This window comes from Gallus gallus, chromosome 3 (assembly GCF_016699485.2).
Source record: "Gallus gallus isolate bGalGal1 chromosome 3, bGalGal1.mat.broiler.GRCg7b, whole genome shotgun sequence".
In the NCBI taxonomy this organism is placed as follows: Eukaryota; Metazoa; Chordata; class Aves; order Galliformes; family Phasianidae; genus Gallus; species Gallus gallus.
In genome coordinates, this window is record NC_052534.1 from 54,599,167 (window position 1) to 54,619,657 (window position 20,491).

The 20,491-nt window shown below is 44.1% G+C and overlaps 2 protein-coding genes and 1 long non-coding RNA gene across 4 annotated transcripts in view; 1 reads left to right on the forward strand and 2 right to left on the reverse strand.

The window, feature by feature from the left end:
- Positions 1-2,478: 2,478 nt before the first annotated feature.
- On the reverse strand, positions 2,479-7,306 carry SLC35D3 (solute carrier family 35 member D3). Its single transcript, XM_426171.7, has 2 exons — positions 6,807-7,306; positions 2,479-5,966 (listed from the first exon to the last, which is right to left on the reverse strand). Exons 1-2 carry the CDS (start codon positions 7,240-7,242, stop codon positions 5,137-5,139), a joined length of 1,266 nt encoding a protein of 421 aa, XP_426171.4. The 5' UTR covers positions 7,243-7,306; the 3' UTR covers positions 2,479-5,136.
- LOC121110361 lies at positions 7,283-11,598 on the forward strand. Its single transcript, XR_005858914.2, has 3 exons — positions 7,283-8,728; positions 9,355-9,478; positions 11,432-11,598. It is a non-coding gene; the product is annotated as an uncharacterized LOC121110361 (long non-coding RNA).
- Positions 11,119-20,491, reverse strand: part of PEX7 (peroxisomal biogenesis factor 7) — a 35,539-nt gene continuing 26,166 nt past the window's right edge. Inside the window, exons 10-11 of one of the 2 annotated variants that reach the window (XR_005858084.2) lie at positions 12,021-13,658; positions 11,119-11,576 (exon numbers count right to left, since the gene is read on the reverse strand). Coding sequence is in view for 1 of the 2 variants with exons in the window: in NM_001277709.2 (NP_001264638.1) it covers positions 13,590-13,658 (69 nt within the window). In the remaining variant the exon portion in view is untranslated. Of the gene's footprint in view, positions 11,577-12,020; positions 13,659-20,491 lie in introns of those variants that run through there. The other variant, NM_001277709.2, reaches the window with a different exon arrangement.

A 20,491-nucleotide genomic window follows, 5' to 3' on the forward strand; every position in this document is an offset into this window, starting at 1 on the left:
GACTTTTTCTGTGACAGTGAACACTCACTCACCCAAGGAGGTTCACTGATGCACCTCTTCAGAGCCCAGGTGGGCTTGTGATGCAGCCATCAGAAGGGATGATCCATGTTCTACCTTTTAAGCAAGCATATACCATTTGAAATTGGATGGACCATAGTGACAAGCTTGAAGAGATACTCTGAGGGCTGGAAATCCGTGTAAGTGAAATAAGGCAATTCAAAATATGAGGAGTTAATGATAATACGCGCAGCAGCCTGTAAGTGTTTTTATTTATTGATGATATTCAGTATTTCCAGCAGCCTGCAAAGCTGACTGGCTTACCATCATGGCCAGTTACAGCTCATCTTTCTCTCTTGATGCACCATGTCAAGTAAAAGCAATCCGGGATCGTGGCAGCTATAGCTCTTTTTCAGAGAAATCCTGACTTCAGTTAAAGGATTGTTGACATTTGTCTTGGTTTGTCAGGAACAAAATCAATAGCATCTAATCAAACAGCGGTGTAATTCTGAGAGCAGAATGGATACTGCTTTAATTCAAAAAAGGACAAATATATCAACAAAATTAGCACGACTAGTGCTAGATTTCTTATATCTGTCTAGGCAGAAAAAAACACAAGACCACACGTAGCTCCTCCTGCCTCCCACCACCTCCAGATCACTCAGGCTGCCTTTCTTCTTCGTGTATCGCTCTTCCACAGCCCCAATTCCAAGAGCAATTCACTGCAAATTCATGACAATACTTGGCCCTGGATTTCTGATGCTGTCACTATTTCTTTCCTTGTAGAGAGTGCCAAACTGATATTTGCTGGAAGGGCTGGCTTCCAGCTCCCTGTGGATGTATGTGTTGGAGATGGGTGTGAACAGAAACGTTTTGCTTTTCTATTTAAGTAGCTGTGGTTTTGTAACACTTTTCCTACCTGCCCCAGTCCCTTGTACCTCCCCTGCTAGTGTTTTCATGGTGCTATTCAATTGCAACATCTCGCATTAATGCGTGATTGGCATGAATTTATTCCTCATCTCTCCCTGCAATAAACCCAAGAATGGCAAATCAGCAATAACGATGGCAACCCCTTTGCAGTTTTATAGGGTTATTACTCAGAATGCTCTTACTGGGATATGAACTCCTGCTGGTTTTACATGCAGAATATGTACCTGCACCAGTTTCCATTCAGGGAGATTTGGATACTGCCAGGCTGGCAGTGAGGGCTCTTCCACCTGCGTGTATCCTGCGCATTGCCCAGCTCTGCAGGAAGCTGGTTGGCAGCCACGGCTGAGCTATGCCAGGAGCTGGCGGCACCTCTGCTCAGCCTTGGAGTTGTGCACAAAGGCTGCAAGAAGCAAGCTGAGCTTACAGGAACCTGCTGGTCCATCTGCCTCAATGTCTTTCTAGAAAAAATAAAAGGGCAGGGGGGAAAGAGGGAATAATATGGCAGAAGCCTCTGTCACACATCTTCATTGTTAGTTTAGAGGCCAGAGCAGAAGGCTTACACCTTTCTGTGCACAAAACCCTTTGCCTGCAGTAAACAAACATAATGAAATTAGGGGAGGCACTAGCAATAAGCAAGTGCTGGACACACACAGGAGCATGAGTGCTGTTTAGCAAAGTGAAGCATATTTTTTTGCCTGTTTATTGGCTGCTTGCTGATCATCTTCCTTCTAGCAGTAATGGTGAACTCAGGATCGATTTGTCAGTAATGGGGATTTTTAAATTATTAGTAGAAATGTTAACTGTCACTGCCTTCAAACACTCTGGCCTCTCATTTATTTTTTAAAAAAGTGTTTTAGATAAGATAGCTGTCTGGCTTTCCTTCTCCTGTTGCATGTCTGTTTGTCCTGTGTGTGTGTACGTGCAGCTACAGCGGTGCCAGAGCAGGTGTTACTCAGGGATGTATCCACACTGAAGTTAATGTTTATTCTCAAAGAAGTTATTGTGCTTCAGATTGATTTATTGTCCGGAACCAAGGACAGCTCTTTTCTCCAACCTGTCATGAAGGCACTTCTATGCGGACCTCTCAGGTGAATCCTGTAATGATCACCAGCCACATTATGGGGCACAACTCAAGACTCAGAAGGGACATTCACAAATTTGCATTTACATAAAAAGTAATTGTTCAGTCGGCTCGTAGGCCAGCAGGTGACACAGCTAGTAAGACAAATACTATTAATAATGAGTGTCATCTTGTTTAATTGTTTTCGTTCTGAAGTCAGAGCAGTTACACTACTGACACTAAGCCATTTTAAATAGATTTTAAATGGCCGAAGAAACCACTGCGGAGGACAACAGATACGTAAAACTGTAGAGACAGCTCAGACACTTCAGAGTTTTTGTGCTGCTTTGTCCTCAGTCCCTCTGTCGATGACAGTATTAATAGTGTGCTGTCACATGCTGAGGAAGCTTGGATGATATAAGGGCACAAGAATAATTATAAATGAAGTAAAAATGAACACCCCAGAGTAGCAACAATAAGAAAACCAGAACTTTTGGAAAGCAGTGCATTTTATTCCCACATCTCATTCTGTAGTCTTCCACTGATGCTATAAAAATGCCTCTGCACGAGGCAGTATTTTTATTTTTGTGCAACAGTCTCTTTACTGAGAAAAGAAAAAAAAAGTTAACTGCATTTGCCAAATTCCCATTTTAATTTAGGGAATTTAAATGTATAAATAGCATACAACATAATCACATTTTTCCTATACATGCAAACATACAACATGGTAACAGCAGCTTTTTTAACAGTTGAAACTGTTCAAATTTCCACAAGTTTCTACTGATACTTCCACAACAGTAAAAGGCAGAACACTGAACTCCCCCAGGAAAAAGTCCTGCGGAACAAATCCCAGCAGAGAGCTTTCGATAGCGTGTGCCAAGGAAGCACAGTGTGCTACAGTGGGACTGGCAGTCAGGTGGCAAAAAGATCCTCATTTCTGTGGTCAAACAACAGTGAGCAGTAAGAGCAGGTCAGAAATGCAGGTTTCTCTTCAGCCATCTGTACGGATTGCTATGTAGATGGTACTGTAAAGAGTTCAGTAACACAGCAACTCTACATTACAGGCACAGCCTTATTTAAGATGTATTTGAAAAATAACAAAAAAACATTGGCTCATAAACAATAAGTAGTGCTTTTATTGAAAGATGCCTTATGGAGCTTGAGCAGAAAGTAAACATATTTCAGCACAGTTTTTATTTCTCCACTCTGAAGCAGCAGCTATATGCAAGGTGTGATGTACAGGTTTCTGTGCCCCATCCCCACAGCGCAGCAACTACAGGCTGCTTGTATTCATCAACAGTCCCTTTCCAAATCCATGGGTGATACCAAGTCATCCAACTTCTGCACTCATTCTGAAATAATACTATTGTGCCCAACAATTTCTATCTCTATTTAAATCGACAAGAATCTACTTTTTCTCTAGAGACTAATTTTGTAAATATGCCCTGCTGGGGAAATTGCTCACTGCTCATTTCAGTGCTGAATTCACCATGAGGTGAAAGCTGTCTGTTTGACTGAAGAAGGCATTAGGAAAGGCACCGTTTAGCTAGGGCTATAGGTAAATCTGGTTTATAGTTCAGTGGCTTAATAAATAATAATAATAATAATAATAATAATAATAATAATAATAAAAACAATCACCACCACCACCAAAACAACAACAAAAGCTTGATTCTTTTTTTTTTTTCCAGGAAATGGTAACCACTTGTTTCAGTCTGTGGTCCAGACAGCTGACAGCTGGGGCACTCTTGGGATGACGAGGACTTGGTGTCAGACCTCTTCTCTGTATGGCCCTGAGCATAGGCATGACCCAGAGACTGCCGCCTCCCAGAGGGCATCCCCGGGTTAAGAAATACTCAGACACTTGTTTCCTCTGTCTTCCCTGCTACAGGTATTTGGTACAAATTATGAGCATATTGCTTAGAATAGATCTCTCCCACTGGAGATCATGCTTCCTGCTTCCCACATGAGCCCTTGAGCACCCGAGGCTGAGCACCAGCTTTACCACTCGCAGCACAAGGAAGCACTGAGAACAAAGGGGCACTGCTTCCCCCAGAGACCCAGGTTGCTCCAGTGCCAAGTGTGCTGTGCAGACCTGGCCCGAGAGCGATCTGCCAGAGCTCCCTGCCTGCATCCACAGAACACTGCAGCCGCACCATGCCACGGCCCAGCAGTCAGGTCATGGTAGCACTACCCTGCCAAAGAAGCCCTGGGAGCCCTGGTGTGGGCGTGGGCAGAGATGATCCCCACATCTCTGCTGTAGCCTGCACCCAGCTTCAGGCACAGTCTGAGATCTGCACAACTCTACAGTATAAGAAGGATAGCCCAAGGCATACTTTCTCCCTGTATTTTTTTAATAGCCTTCCCAAATTAATACAACCCAATATTTCCAAACTATTGTATTTCGGTCAAGCTAATCTTCCCAGTGCTACATGTCGTCAAAGCTCACAGGCAAACATCCTTCTTCTGCTGACTAAAGCTTCTCAAAAGTTCAGATCCGGTTCTGCTCTCCTGCGTGTGCAAGATAGAAGCATTTCCACTGAAGACACAGACCACATAACATGAAGCTAGACCACGGCCCAGCCTGGCCACAGAATCAGGGAGAATTTCAATTCTTCAGCTAGGTGGGTGATCGTACACCAATACAATTCAACTGGCACAGCCTCTAGCTCTGTTGCAGTCACAGTGACACAGAGGAGCACATACAAGTACAGTTAATAGGAACTTACAAATTGCAGGAATACACTTGTACAGAGTACCTAGAATTGGATGGATACACATAAAGAATCACATCAACAGAGCCTCAAGCTACAGGCTACCACCGGCATTGCTTTCAACTTAGTGGCACTGATACCCCTCATGGTCATCCCCACAGCTCACCGTTACCCAACTCTGTGTTTCCACAGCAAAGGACTTGGTACCTTTAGCTGTGGTAGGTCTAAATGGATGTACTGAAAGCAGTTAAATGTGAGCAGAAAGCATGAGCAAACCCTGACCTTTTGCTTTTTGACAATGAGGTAAAGTTATCCTAAATGACTTGGATTTGTCAGCATTGATGTGGAAATGTATGCTCTGCCTCTCCCTCTATACATAGATCCCAGCTGTCTGTCCTCAAGCAACATGTTCTGTGGGGTTTTCACACCTGCTTTTCAAGGGCTCGGTAGCTCTTCATTTTCTATCAAATAATCCTTCTTTATGTAATTAGCACCCCTCACCAACCTCCATACTCCGAGATAGGCATCCTTCAGCGAGCTCCTGCTCCCGTCTTGTGTGCTGGTGGCTTTTCCCTGAGCCGATGGCTCCCCAGCAGCTTTCTTGGCACTGTCCTTCTCATCCTCTCCACCCTGGCTGTCCCCTTCAGCTGATCCTTCCACCGCTGCTTCCCTAGCCCCCTTCTCCGGGGAAATCGCCTCCATTGCAAACAGCGCTTGGTCCCCAGCCTGCCTTTTCCCCTCCTCTTCTCTACCTTCCTTCTCCAGGTCCTCGTACGTGCTCTGCTGCCTGGTCTCGATGTACTTGGCCACGCAGTAAATGACTGACCCCAAGGTGTTGACCACCACACCGGCTATGAACAGCTTGGTGGGCTCCACATCATTGAACGCCACCATGCCCACCGTGATGGTTGCTATGCTTTTCACCACCCCCACAAAGCTGGTGGTCACAGCTGAGTTAATGTAAGTGCAGTGAAGGGTGGTAAAGTTCATAGCGCAGCTGATCAGGACACAGGCGATGAAGATGCATACCATAGCAGGGTCCTTCCAGCCCGGGAACGACCAGACGTTGATGGAGTCCATGCTGGCAAAGGAGCAGATGATGAGAAAAGGGGTGGCTGAAACAGCAATGGCATACTGAGCTGTCAGGGGTCCGTATTCACTGTCAACGCTGGTCTTCTGAATGAGCACCAGGTATGCGGCATGGATCAGCACAGCCAGCACGCCGGTCACGTAGCCCATGGCATCTCCCGTCAGGTCACCAGCACCTGTTGGGTGGATTTTGCAGATGAGATGGAAAGAGAGCACCGTTTTGTAGGGGGAGGATATTTCGGAAAGAGACGTCAGTGCATAGCTCCTCAGATTTGTCATGCTCGTCCCAAGGCTTGACATGCTTACCTCCTGATAGACTTTTCTGCCAAATTACCGAATGTTTTTCACTTCCCTGTACACCCCCGGCCCAAATCAACTCACTCGCCTTCTCCCTTTGGCAAGGACACCGTGAGGTTTGCAGCTGAAACAGCTCAAACACAGCGGCTCTGGGTACCCTCTGCCAGCACGGGTGTGGGGCAGCTCGGTCTGCTGGGGCTGCCTGGCTTCCAGCCGCGAATCTTCTTTCCACCCTCCCGCCACCTCCAGCGAGCCCTCGGGGGTCCCACAGCCACAGCGCCCTGCTCGGGCTGCTCGGCAGATGAAGCTGCCTGCCCCCAGCCCAGTGGCGCCAATCACGACGCCAGGGCCCCAGTAGGGTTGCAGCCTATTCCCAAAGTTGCACCTACTCCTGTAAGACTGCGCTTAATCCTCTTGGGCCGCAGCTCGCCCCATGGGGTCGCAATTGCCCCCAGGACATTAAATCTCCCGCCGTAAGCTGCCCCTACCCCTCTACTGTCGCACTTCCCTCCACAGAGCCGTACCCGGAGCAGCACTCACGCTCGCCCCGTCGCCCTATCCTGCCGTGCCGGGGCGGAGAGGCTCCGAGAGCGGAGGCGGCGCTGCCGTCGGGGCGCCCCGCAGCGCGGCTGCCCGCTCGTCGCTCTGCATCCCTGTCCCGCTCTGCTCCGCATCCCCCCCGTCCCGTCCCGTCCCGTCCCGGCGGGGCGGGCACTCACCGGCCAGCGCGGCGCCGCATGTGGTGATGAGGACGGCCACCAGGACGCCGGGCGAAGGCATGCCGTCGCGCAGCACCAGGGCGCCGGTGAGGAGGGTGACGAGGGGCAGGCAGCGCTTGAAGACGACATACATAGGGAGGCTGAGGCCGCGCAGCGACCAGAGCGTGAGGGTGGACTGCAGCGTGGCCAGGGCGGCCACGGCGGCGAAGGGGCGAGCCAGGCGGAGCCCGAAGGGGGGCAGCGCCGCCAGCCCCCGCCGCCGCAGCGCCTCCAGCCCCAGCGCCGCCGCCGCGCTGCTGAGGCACTGCAGTAGCGTCAGGAAGGCGAAGTGGTAGCGGGCTAGCAAGAACTTGAGCAGGATGTTCAGCGAGCCCGAGCACAGCCCGTGAGCCACCGCCACCGCGACGCCCCGCGCCCGGCCCCGCCACCGGACCATCCTCCCGCGCCCGGGGCCAGCGGCACTGCCGCCCGCCCGGGCACCCGCGGCGGCGGCGTGGGGACGGGCGGAGGCGGGGGGCGGGCGGAGGCAGGACGAGCCGACGCCCCCCCCCCCTCCCCCGCAGCCCCCCGCTGTCCCCTCCCCGCCGCCGCCCCCGCCGCGCGCCCCGGCGGAGCGACGCGGGGAGTCCTCGGCCCGGGAGGGGAAGGGCGCGTCGCCGGGGGGCGCGGCCGGCGGCCTCCAGCCGGGGGCTGTCCTCGCCAAGACCCCAGAACCCGTGGCGGCACGAAGCGTGGTAAAGTTTGCGCAAGCTCATCCCGAATTGGCGGGTGAAGGGTTTCCAGGAGTCTGAAGCTTCGCCTTGTATCGACGGGAAGGCAAAAGCAGCCGCGGACTGCCGGCGTTCTGCCGGCCTGCTCCAGCGCCGGGGAACGGAGGGAACGGCAACCTGCGCTGCTGCATGACCTTGTGCCTTCTAACACCATGCACGGCAGGTTGCTTTCATGAGCAATAGGGCTGCTCGTCGCTGATCTATACGGGATCAGCAAAGTTATGCTCTCTTTTAAACAAATAAGCCTCCCCCCTCTCTCAAGAGCACTCAAGAACACTTGTGTTATGAAGAACCAGCTTGGGTGAGAATGGCAGAATCACCACAGCATGCTTGTTCTTGGAAGGCACCCTATAAAGAGTAGGCCAGGTCCCAACAGGACAGTCAGTTCTGGTGGGAAGGCAACCAGTCCAGCACAAGCACGGCACATCTTTCAGCTGTATCAGAAAGACACCACTGTCTTATGCCAAGAAGAATTTTACGTTTCAGTCCTAGCTCAGTTCAAAGAGCCCCCTGGACACAGCCACAGGTGCCATCAGGCTGCTGGCAGGTTGGGGTGGTGTCAGCCAGGGGTAGGATGGAGCAGGCCCCAGCAGCTCTTCCCAGACAAAATGGCGGCTCAGCCACCACTTCCTCCTGGCCGTTCTCCTCAGAGGCCTTCACCAGCTTCAGCCGCCGCACTGCAGCATGAAGCGTGAACGCACAGCAAAGTGGCCTGAAACATTACAGCATATAAATGTTGAAACTCTTCATTAAAAGTCACGGGAGGCCAAGCCTGGCTATAAAACCCACTGAAGAACAGTGCCAACACATTTCATGCTGGTCTCCATTTGGACTCATCCCAACGCTCACAGGGAGCACAATTTAAAGGAACACATAGATTGCTGACTGCATTTGCAAATGGGAAAAAAAAACCAATCTCCTTCTAACTAAATGCAGTTGGAATATATATATATATATATGTTTTCTGGAAATACTGGAGTAATTAGAACTCATGCACCTCAGCATGACTTCTGGAAGAGCCATTTTGTCCCCTCTCTAGTGAAAGTGTCACTGCAGAGGAGAGCCTCTCACATCACAGGGGTCCGTCTGCAAGTCCAGACTGTGGGCTACAAGCTTCCCTGAGAGAAAGAGGCAAACGTGTGTATTGCACAGGTAAGAACCTGGGAACTCAAGTGTGTGTGTCCCAGGTTTCATATCAAACCTCACAGGGCTTACTGGTGCTGCAGAGCGAGTTCCTCTTATAACGTCTCTCAAGTTTCCCCTACCTCTAGCCTCGTCTACACATAGCATTCTCCAACACCATTATAAAGTGGGGTGGCTGTGGGGAGGGTGCTGCCACTTGCCCAACCATGCTATTCTCACTGTGCATTCAAGCCAGGCCTGGTACATGTCTCCCACTGCATCCTCACCTGTCCGTGCTCAGAAGAGACCCTCTCCTGCACTGGGAAGGAGCTGAATAAAGCAACAAAGAGACCATGTGCTGCAAAACCTTTATGCCAATCTTGAGTGCAGCTGACAGTGCAGTAAGAAAAGGTCTTTTCCACAGGGTGGGTCCTGTCACTTGCGGTGACAGGAGGGAAAGATTCTGCCCACATCACTTCAGATTGCACTGCAGTGCAGGTACATCCCTCATGCTGGCCTTTATAGTGTGTAGAAACAACGTCGTGCTCACATAAGAGGTGATTTTGCTACAGAATTTTCGCTTAGTGAGGCACAGATCATAACGCTGTGATTCCTTACAGTAATGAGATGATTGTGATGTTTATTCAATTTCTTAGATGCTATTTATCCTCAACTCTGCATTTTGCCTGGGTACATGCTTGAGAAAAAAACACGGACCAAACTGGTGTCAGACTCCTAAGGAAGACATCATTTTTTAAAATGGCTTCTGCAATGAAAATGGTAATTATCTACATTAAAAGTCTTTAATGGAGAGCATGTGTTAATCAGGGTCTAACACAACAATGAGATATTATATAAGGGAAGTGTTGTGCAGAGTTGTGGCCATTCACTATCACATGACTCAGCTGAAGCTGAACACTACTACTGAAAGTGTTGGTATAGCCATGCTGGTGCATATAAAATTCGGGGCCAGTGCTGAACTTGATAGAAGAGATCCCTTTACCACTAGCGATTCCCTCAAGGGTTGGTACTGGGGCTTGTCGTGCTTGCAATCTTCATCAATGATCTTGATTAAGGGATACAATGTACCCTCAGCAAGGTTGCTGATGATAGGAAGCTGGGAGGAGTAGCTGACACACCAGAAATCTGTGCTGCTGTTTAGTGAGACTTGGATAGGCTGGAGAGCTGGGCAGAGCGGAACATGATGAGGTTCAACAAGGACAAGTGCAAAGTCCTATACTGGGGGAGGAATAGCTGCATGCATCAGTACCTGCTAGAAAGGAAGTCTGCAGAGAAGGATCTGGGTGTCCTGGTGGACAACAGGTTGGCCATGAGCCAGCAGTAAGCCCTTGTGGCCAAAAACGCCAGTGGTATCCTGGGGTGCATTAAAAAGCGTGGTCAGTAGGTCAAGGTATTCTTCACCTCTGCCCTGATGAGGCCACAACTGGAGTACTGAGTCCAGTTCTGGGCTCCCCAGTTCAAAATAGAGAACTTCTGTAGAGAATCTAGCAGAGGGCTGTAAGAACACTTAGGAGCCTGAAGCATCTCCTTTATGAGGCGACTGGTGACAGGACGAGGGGAAATGGCCTCAAGTTGTGCTAGGGGAGCTTTAGTTTGGATATCAGGAAAAACTTCTTTACACAAAGGGTTGTTATGCACTGGAATAGGCTCCCCAGGGAGGTGGTTGAGTCACTATCCCTGGATGTGTTTAAAAACCATTTGGATGTGGTCCTCAGGGACATGATTTAGTGGAGGGTAGTATGGTTAGGTTGTGGTTGGACTCAATCTTTAAGGTCTTTTCCAACCTGAGCAATTCTATGGTTCTGTGAGGAAAGGCTGGGAATATTTAGCCTGGAGAAGACTGTGGGGGGATCTTATCAGTGTGTATAAACATCTAACGAGACGGAGTCAAGTGGATAGGACCAGGCTCTTTTCAGTGGTGCACAGCAACAGAACAAGGGGCACTGGGCACAAAATGGAACATGAGAAGTTCCATACAAACACTAGGAAGAACTTCTTTATTGTGAGGGTGACAGACACTGGAACAGGCTGCCCAGAGAGGCTGGGGATTCTCCTTCTCTGGAAATATCAAAAACTGACTGCAGGGAACCTGCTTCAGTAAGGGGGTGGACTAGATGATCTCCAGAGGTCCCTTCCAACTCCCACAGTTTTGTGATTCTACAAAAATAACTTTCCTTGATCAAAATGCAGACCTGATGAGACACACTGCTAGGTAAAGTTGCACGATGTATTGTCTCATGAAGCACAGGAAAAAGGCAACTCTATCACTCCGTATTCCCAGAAAATATGAACCATGATTGTGATACTCATTACCAGTAAGTCTCAGTACCTTTCACCACATTTACTTTTTTGCTAACATTTCTTAATTGTGGAAGTGAATACAAGAGTTTAGCCAAGGATACTGTATGCAATTAATTTAATAGCATTGCAGAATAACAAATCCACTCCTTTAAAACATGATTAATCAGTATGTCTCTTGAACCGAGAAGAAACCTATACACTCCCATAAACCAAAATCTTCCACAAGCGCAAGTTTAAAAGTAGAATGTGTATCTTCAAGATTGCCGTAGTAAAAGGCCCATTTCAATAAATAAAAAACAAGGATCAGAAGCTTGTACTGTGGTCATTAAATGGGAGAAAAAAATCTTTAAAACAATTCCCTGAGAATCAAGATTCAGCAACAACTACTGACAGATTTGCTTTCTGTTACAGTGCAAAGGACTACAGCACGTTCTCTCCCTTCAAAGATCAAACAGGAAGAGTAAAGGCCACAGTTTTTGTTCACTTTGCACATCTTCTGGATTCATCCATTTTTCAGGAGCGTTAAATCCCAGCAACCTTCAGCACAGAAGCTAACCTAGACACGAGAAGAAGTGAAGGCTGTTAGAAAAAGATTTAATCCATGTATTGAGTGTGCACGATCAGAATGGGCGTTGTTTCTTCTAAAATCTGCCTTTCTAACCAATAAACTATGGCAGTATTCTGGAAATATCCATCCCTAACAGAGACACCCATACAGAATACACAGTCACACCAAAATATACCACTCACTCAAGTAACTTGCAGTCTAAGCAGAAAAAGGGGATAGAGCAGAAAAGTGGAATAACTGTTAAGGCTGAAATAATAAATTGTAATACCTAGAATGAGATTTTATGGCCCATGATGTTGCTGAAAGCTCTATATAGCACAGCTTTATGGATGCGTCATTCCTCAGCACGCAGAATTAAAGTGCAATAAACATGGAATTTGGTACCACTGTTTGGTACAATAGAAAACCTACTTTGTTTTGCATTTCATTCACCTTAAGAAAATGGCAATCCAGAGTCAGATTGCCATGATCCAGAAAAACTTATCATGATCCAAATTCTTCGTCTTGTGAAAGGGGGTTTCCTTCTGTCTTGCCCTAGCACTGAGTCAATATATCCATATTGCCCTGTGGCTGCCTGCTAGCTCCCAGGCTCATTCTCCAAGATGGCACAATAATTCTTTCCTCACAACTCACAAGTCTTAGCTCTGCTGAATTCTTTCTGTCATTTCTTCATCCAGCAGGTCTGGCAGTGTCTGCTATTGCTTGATAGATGAGTGGTGCAACCCAGAAGCATACAGCATTCATTAACAGAAGACTATAAAAACCTGGCCAAAGACCTAGCCCCTGCAATTTTTAAAGTCTGATGATATGGGGTAGCAGCAGAAATGAGACAGTTTTAATAAGGTTTGTGAAAAAAAGAAAAAAAAAAAAAGGAAGGGTGTGAATGGCTAGCACGAAACCAAGACAAGAGACTTGGGTTGGAAAGGACTTTAAAGATGATCTAGTTCCAGCCCTTCTGCCAAAATCGTACCACACGAACTCGGGAGTCAAAGTGAGCACAGAAACTAGTCAGTTTATAGCTACTACAGCTATAAAATGTTGGGCATATCCTTGCACATCTGTTAATAGCTTGGCTACTCTGGAGCTACTGTGCTTATGCCATGCAGTTAATCCACATGTACGTAGGTTCAAGTGGTCTGGATATCAGCTCTCACTTTGGCCAGACTGTGAGAGGTCCAGAAATGCTGAATGTATGGCCACACTCCTATCTCTTGGAAAAACTCTCTAAGTGAAAGTAAAAGATAAGTCTAATAGAAGAGATGGTTATCATATCTCTAAATCTTGAAGATTGTGATCCAATTATGGTTGTTTGTAATTCATTTTTTCCTAAGTGTTTTCTCTATTTCTCTAGAGTATTTTTCTGCATGACTTCATTAACTGTTTTACTCAAGGAGGTCCAAGGGAAAAATGTATGAACATAATCTTTACCATCTCTGTGAAGCAGCAATCAAAAAGGTTAAAGGAATGGAGTTGGCTATAAACTATGACATTTACTGTCTATTGAGAGTATTCATCATACGGCACAAGAAGATAATGCAATGTGAGTCACAGCAAAACAATTCAATATAAATGGATCTCAGGGATACAAGCCTCAGGTTGACATTAGAGTACTTCGTAGTGAAAAAACTCTTCTTTCTCCATAGTGACAATCTTCAAATGCACCGCCAGCTACTTTTATTCTTTACAAGGATCAAGAAGATTCTGGTCTCTGCTTGCATCATTAGCCAGACAAATCACAAAATTCTGTTGGTAGTTCTGAAGATACCAGTTCAGATCTGCTTCTGTCACTCCTTAGCCATTCAGTAGCTGTTGAACGTTTTGCTGATCCAAGTACTGCTAGTATAGTAGAACAAGTCTACAAGCTCAAGTGCAGAACACTTCAGTTCAGGCTTTTACTTGAAAAGAGACACAAAGATTAGTGACACAATTGACAGTTTAGCACAAGTCTCATTGTGGATGATGACAAAAAGGTTCCCAGTGTGTCAGATGTTCAATTTCTCTCTAGACAGCAGCTGCCAGACATGATGGAGTGTAGATCTTGACAAGTTCATCCCAAGCACAGTCTACCACCTATAAAGCAAACAAGATCTATTTAGTGTCATTTTGACAAAAACCAGATGGAACTTCAAAGAAATTAACACATATTGTTGTATTAATGTTGGTTGGTATTCTGTTATACAATGCTTCAAAATTAGGTAACAAGGCAGTGGATCTTTTTTCTTTTTCTCCTTTAAAAAAAAAAAAAAACAAACTTGTCTTAACTTCATTAAAGTGCCCAGAAGTTTACACTTGCCTATTTTTTCATACTTTGCATGAGAAAGGCATGGAAACCTTGGAGTTTGAAGTGATTGTTCCATGTAGGCTAATGCAGAATGTAACCAAATAGGACGAAGGAAGGACATGCACGTTTACAAGCCGTGTGACATCTCTTCATAGTCTTTCATGATTCTTTTACCATGACATCTCAGCACTTCATGGTATAATGTGACCAACTTTCTCATACTTGCATGTAGGAAAAGTTATTACAGATATTTTTTGAATGGAGAGTTGAAGTACCAAGAAACAAAGACCAAATGACACAGGATGTTTCTTGAAGAATGAAGACTGTTCTTCTGTCTCACACTAATGGGCTAGGAGAGCACTGTATTTTCTGCTGAGAAAAGAGATGTCTATTTGCTGAGAATTGAGTACTGGTGATGAAAGACATCTCAAAGACCATGGTGGGGGGGGGAAGTTTACTTCAAGCACTACATAAGCACCCTAGTCTGATGAGGAAGTGATGCAACTCGTGCCAACTGCCTCTTACAAACACAGCAACTGATTCCAATATAACTGAAAATATTCTGAATCGCAAACCCCAAGCTCTTCTTTAGGTGCAAGTTAGAAACTAAAATCACAAACAAGGAGATTAACCTAATTCTACAACACCAGATTTGAATAAATTATGAGATTCCACAGAAGTAGACCATAGAATGCTTTTAGTTTGATAATGATTAGGATAACGCACCTGAGAGTCTGTAACAAAGTGAAAGGGTTAACCACATTATTACTCAAGTAACATAGCGTATATTCACAGAATATTGCATGGGACAACAACTAAGGCAAAAGAAAGTAGAAAAAGGAGAGCTAAAAAGTTGAAGAGCCCTACAGATGTGTACCAGTAAATCTGGTTAAATCCATCTTGAATTATTTTTATTAAGTCCTTTCCAGTTGGGATTACAAAGGATACAGTATTGTACCCCGTACACAACAAGCTCCTTTCTGCTTCAGATTCCAATTCCTGTTCTCTTCTAGAGCCAGAATGAACAGCTGCACATGAAAAATTTGGAAATCCAACTTCAATATTCGATTTTATACTATAATTAGCCCATTTTGTGTTTACTATACTGCACTATTATTCATTTCCATTGCTTCCTTAGCTGCTTCTACTTAGTTATTTGAAGTGTTTTCCATATACATCTAAACGCACCAAAAAAATCTCTCAAAAACGTCTGTCTATTCATACAACATAATAGAGCTTTGTATGGTTCTACTGCATTGCAGTCCCTCCAAATCAAGGAAAAAAAAAAAAGAGAGAGAGAAACTCTGAGTTTCCCACTAAAGAAGCTATGCAGAAATTGTCCATCATATAAAATACAGTTTTTAAATATTCTCCAGAGCTCTGGATCAATATTTGTATTTCCATAATACTTTTCACTTTCATGCGGAAACAAGATAACATTTGGAAAAGGCCCATGGGAATTCCCACCTGCTATCAATATAATTAGCATCCTGAAGCAGCCTCTGAACAAATATAGCTACAGAACCATTTAATCTAGCAACACTCAAAATAAACACAGGGATTAAAAGAGGGTTTTAAAAGGATCACTTGCAGTAATTTGTCCAACTCATTGACTTAAAGGTAGAACATGAAAGATGAAGAGGTAACCAACTAACAGAAAGAAAATAAAGCTACAACAAATAGTGCTGTATCAAGTTCTCCTGCACAGCAGGAACTTTATAGTGAAAGACCAATATCAGAAACCTCAATGAGAGTACACACGTAAGGAACAACAAACAGGCATGCATGCCAAATTGTGACAAACTGGATGGAACAGCACTAGTAAAAGCAACTGTATTCCTATTTCTCCATAATACTTTCTCTCTACTGTTAAGACTGTAAGAGAAAGGTGACAACTGTAAGTTAAGTGTAATGGTGAATGTTAATTTACAGACAGCTGCTACATGCACCATTGTCACTGTCTCAAATACAAAGCACTAAAAAGAACTGTCAGATGAAGATAAGTGAATGTTTAATGCAGCTACTGCATCAGGTTACCAAATGTCTTCTTGTTTCATTTTGACTGTTCTTCTTACAAAGACCTCTCTTACACACCGTTCTTATGACTGTTGCATGCCTTTCCTAAGAGGGAAGCACAGGATATTGAACAAGTGCTTTAAAAGCTTTTAGGAATGTCACTTCCCAAATTACATGTGAATGTGTTTCACTACATACTGTAAAGCATGTTAGCCTTCCTTTTCTTCTTTTTAAAATAAGTGCTACATTAATTAAATATTAAAAAGCAGCAGGAGTTCCCACTGGGAGGAAGGCTGACCCAGCATATCACAGTAAATAAGGGCGCAGAAGAAGAACTGTTAATTTCCTTTATATTTTTTTCATACTCCAATCGATGAGATGATGCTACCAACACGCGGAGAAAATGTTTCTGTGATAAGATGAAGGACAAAAGAAAATTTTAACAACTCAAATATTATCTGCATAGCCAGCAATTCCTCACAGCCAGGAACATGAAGGTTTGTCCTTCAGTGAAAATGTCTTCTTCACTGTGTTGGAGACAGATTTCAGTTACAGACTGAAACACATCTCACTGCTTTCTGTATTTAGAAGGTGTGTGATTGACTTCTCCTCTCTATTTTCTTTCTTTCTTTTTTTGAAGTTGATATGCAAACAGAGTAAAGGACAGTTTACTTCAGTTGCAAAGAACTGTAAAATTATAATTTCCTTACACTTTGGACACTCATATGTCATTATCACTTATGTGGACTGAATTGCTCTTGCAACGATAGAATATGATTCTACTATAGCAACTTTATCAGAAATTGCAGAGAAAAGGAGAATAGCAACAGCTTAATTGTAAAAAAGAATATTCTACATTGCACTGACTATTAAATTACATCAAGAAACAAAACAAAACATTCTAAAATTGGTAATTTTTCTGTTGGTTATCAATTGTTACCAAAGCTTTATGGGATAAAAGTAGTCTAACAAAATGGTATTAACTACTTGTCTCTTACCCTTTTATTTCAGTAGCAAAACTGCTGTACTAGCATATGTGCTGGGGGTATTGTATTGTTATTGTCACAACATAAATGTCATGCCAAGTTATCTGCCAGTAGAGATTTAAGCACGTCTATCTCAAGCGCAGAAACAAAATGGGCATCACTACACTTCCCTTTATGTAAAGCCAAAGGCAAGCAAATGAACCCAAGCCTGCAGTTATCATAGGAATCTGACTGCCTGACTAGAAAATCATAGTTTAAATGAAACAGGTATCCTGTATTTTATTGAAATGTTCCTTGTCTCAGAGTATAACAATGTTTCCCACCAATTGATTTAATATTGATATCCATTAATTTACCAAAGACATTTCCACTGACTTACTAACTGATTTACTTCCTTGACAGGCCCTCTGTTTCCTATTCATCACAATCATCTTGCTTTGCAATAAACTTAGACCTTTTCCAGCTCCTGAGGACAAGCCATTCAGTCTGGTGCAATTATCTGGTTGACATTCTGCTTCTTTACTATTCAGAAGGAGCAAGAAAAGAAGAGAAATCTCCAGTAGCCTTTTTTTCTTCCCAATGTTTGAATCCATAATAAAACCCCAGGCCCTAATCCACACGAAATACATTCAAAAGAACAACTAAAAACTGAGTTCAGTTGCCCCTTTATAAAGGGGTTTGAAGAATGTACAGCTTTCTCCATACTAATATTTCCACCCTTTTTAACAGGCAAATTCAGACGTACCTTGGTGCCACTCAGCTTCCTGAGAGCTTGTAATAAATCAGGATAATGCACATATGTGTCTGATAATGACTCATTTCTCTTTTCAGCTTTTCTCCATCCCACCCCATTTTCAAATAAAGCTAATAAAACCCGCCTTTCTTCTGTAAGAAGTGATATCAGAAAATAATATTCAGTTCTTCACTTCCATTAATGTTGTGTTTCCCTTCCTCTTTTAGTTTCTTATCTTCTGTGACTTTTTATATGGAATTTAACAGTCTATTTATATCACTGTTATATATCCTTGAATAGTTCTGAATATCCTCTGTATGTATGCAAGATGGAGATTAGTTAGCTTTGCTTTCAGAGGTGATCACTCCTCATATTCAACTTCCAGACCGGAACCGTTTTGGCCTTAGTCCTCCACTCACATATCATATCCTAGAAAAACACGAGTAGAAACGATTTCTGTTTTAGCACTTTTTTAGTACTTCTTTCTTCCTTTGTACTGGGGCCATTAAAAAAAAAGATAGAATAGGCAGGCCTCCTCCCTCACCAAAACGATCTGGTTAAGTGCATAATGGACCATGCATAAATTAAAATGTACTCAATACCTATTTTGTACTAACAAATCTGGACTACTGATACAGCCTTTCGTTTGGTCAAAAGATGTCAGGGATGAGCTGCACATGCATGATGTCTACCTTCGCACAAGAACAAAGTAACAGAGTCTGTAAATTTAAACTTTCATTTTGAATTTTCAGTGACAGATTTCTCTACTGCACTTCTGAAAATGACACATACTGATTTAATTGCTATTTCCAATAAAGACACCATTAAACCCTTGACCAGAAGTTCTTACGAAGAAGAGCTATTTCAGATACTGCTTAAGAAAGCTATTTATTTCTTAGGGAAATAGAAGATTTAGGGGACATTATTTTTCAGATTGTGAAGACGTGTCACAATTCACCAATTTAAAAACCAGGCAGCTATCTCAACATGGTAGTTGTTCCAACATGGGCAACAGGAAGACAACGTGTTGGTCAGGCTGTGCTTTTCTAAATGCAAGTCTTCTGAGTGTGTTTTTCATAAGAAAGGCGTAAAGCAAATTGAGGCACAAGTTGCAGGTTAGAAAAGACTTGGAATTTCCACAGCAGTGGCAGCAGTTCCTCTGTACCTATATAAAGGGAAGGATGCCTCCTGAGTCCCTGACCAGTAAATACAATCTTAGGTTGTGTAGAAGACACTCTGCAACCCGCCTTTCTGTGCTGGTGCCTCAGTGACCCCCAAAAACAGTCAGATTAAATGCAGTGAAACTGTTTTCCCTAATGATCACATCCAATCTTCAAGCTGGATATAATCACAGACAATGATAAGGCAAACTATTTTCACTGACAGCTGAAAAACTCTGTTGTCTTCCACTGAGTTTCACTAGAGCGATTCACTGGGACGACTCAAACAGCTATTGATTATGCAGACATAAAACAAAATCCAGAACATGGACTAACAAATGAGGTTTTCAGGAGTAGAAATTTTTTTTAGGCTACTGAAACACAGCACACAGTCAACACGTATTAAGAAACTGCTGTTTCACATCTCTTTTCAGTACATCAGAATCAGTTACTTTTTCCTCTCAGTAGACTGACAGTGCTGCTTCTACAGCACTGTGATGCCTGGCAGCAACTTTTCAAACACCCTAAGATGAGACTTCTCTTGATAATGACCAAGAGTGACCATTATTCATAAATGGTTAATTTTGACTTATACAGTGAAAGTTTAACAGTTTGCAAAGGACATATTGCAATAATCACCAGCAATAAATGTCACCTCCCTCTTCTTCTCCTCCAGCTGTGTAAAGGTGTTCACTTGGTTTAATGACAACATTTGTGTCTGGTTAAATCTAATCTTTCCATGCAAAAGTCCACTCTGAAGCTAAGTAAAAGCAGAGCTGCTGTAGAATCTTCTAATCTCAAAGGATCACTAAAAGCATAACTTCAGTAATATCCCAGAGAAGGTCCATAGGGAGAGATTAAAAAACAGTAGAAATAGTGATACAATTACAGCAGTGTGATAGCCACAACAGCTGAGTGAAAGCTATTGGTTCTCTGGTAATTAAGTGTAGCAGATAAGAGCAAATGAGCAAAAGCAAGGTCTTTGCTTTTCTATACATTTCCACAAGAAGTACTTTTATATGAAACATCCACTATTTCTGGGGCTGTCAAGAGTGCATGACTAATAAACAGCAAAATAGAGAGCAAAACAGCCTCACTATAGATATGTCCTGCCTTTCCATTTGCTCTCTCCTGCCCTTTCTCCTGCTTGCTGTGCTGGTACAGCTAATGTGGCACACTGCACAAACTGCACATAGAGAACAGGTAGCAAAACAAATCTGTACACCAGAACTTGACAGATGATCGAAGATTTCTCCACAAAACTGCAAGATCTTAGAACTAGATTTCAGTTACCTCCGAGGGGATACATCTCAGGCGAGTACAGTTTGGCTACATCTCTCTCCAACTACTGAGAAACAACAGCTTTTTACGTTTTAGTGATATTGATGCCATATGAAAGCTCACAGTGCCATCAGCACAGCAATACTTCACTGGATCAGCAGACTGTCGCTACAAAGCAAGTACCTTCCCTTGGTTCTAACGGCCTCTGGGCAAATGGAAAGAGCAAAGACTGGTATAGACACAAAATACTGTTATATCCCACTGTTTTAGGGAGAAGAAAGCAGAGATGTTGAGAAGCTGAGTCACAGAGAATAGTGTAAAAGAGAGCACAAAACTGATTTCACAGGTACTGTAGTGGTATCAGCACCAATTCCATATTATTATCATGTGTGCACTGCCATATCTCACATCACCATCCCCAGTGCAACGGAGCACAACTGTAGCCA

Coding starts and splice junctions, on each gene's coding strand:
- SLC35D3 (XM_426171.7), bottom strand. CDS start 7,242: ATGGTCCGGTGGCGGGGCCGGGCGCGGGGCGTCGCGGTGGCGGTGGCT. Junction 5,967..6,806: donor ATGCGGCGCCGCGCTGGCCG/GTGAGTGCCCGC, acceptor TCCACCCAACAG/GTGCTGGTGACCTGACGGGA.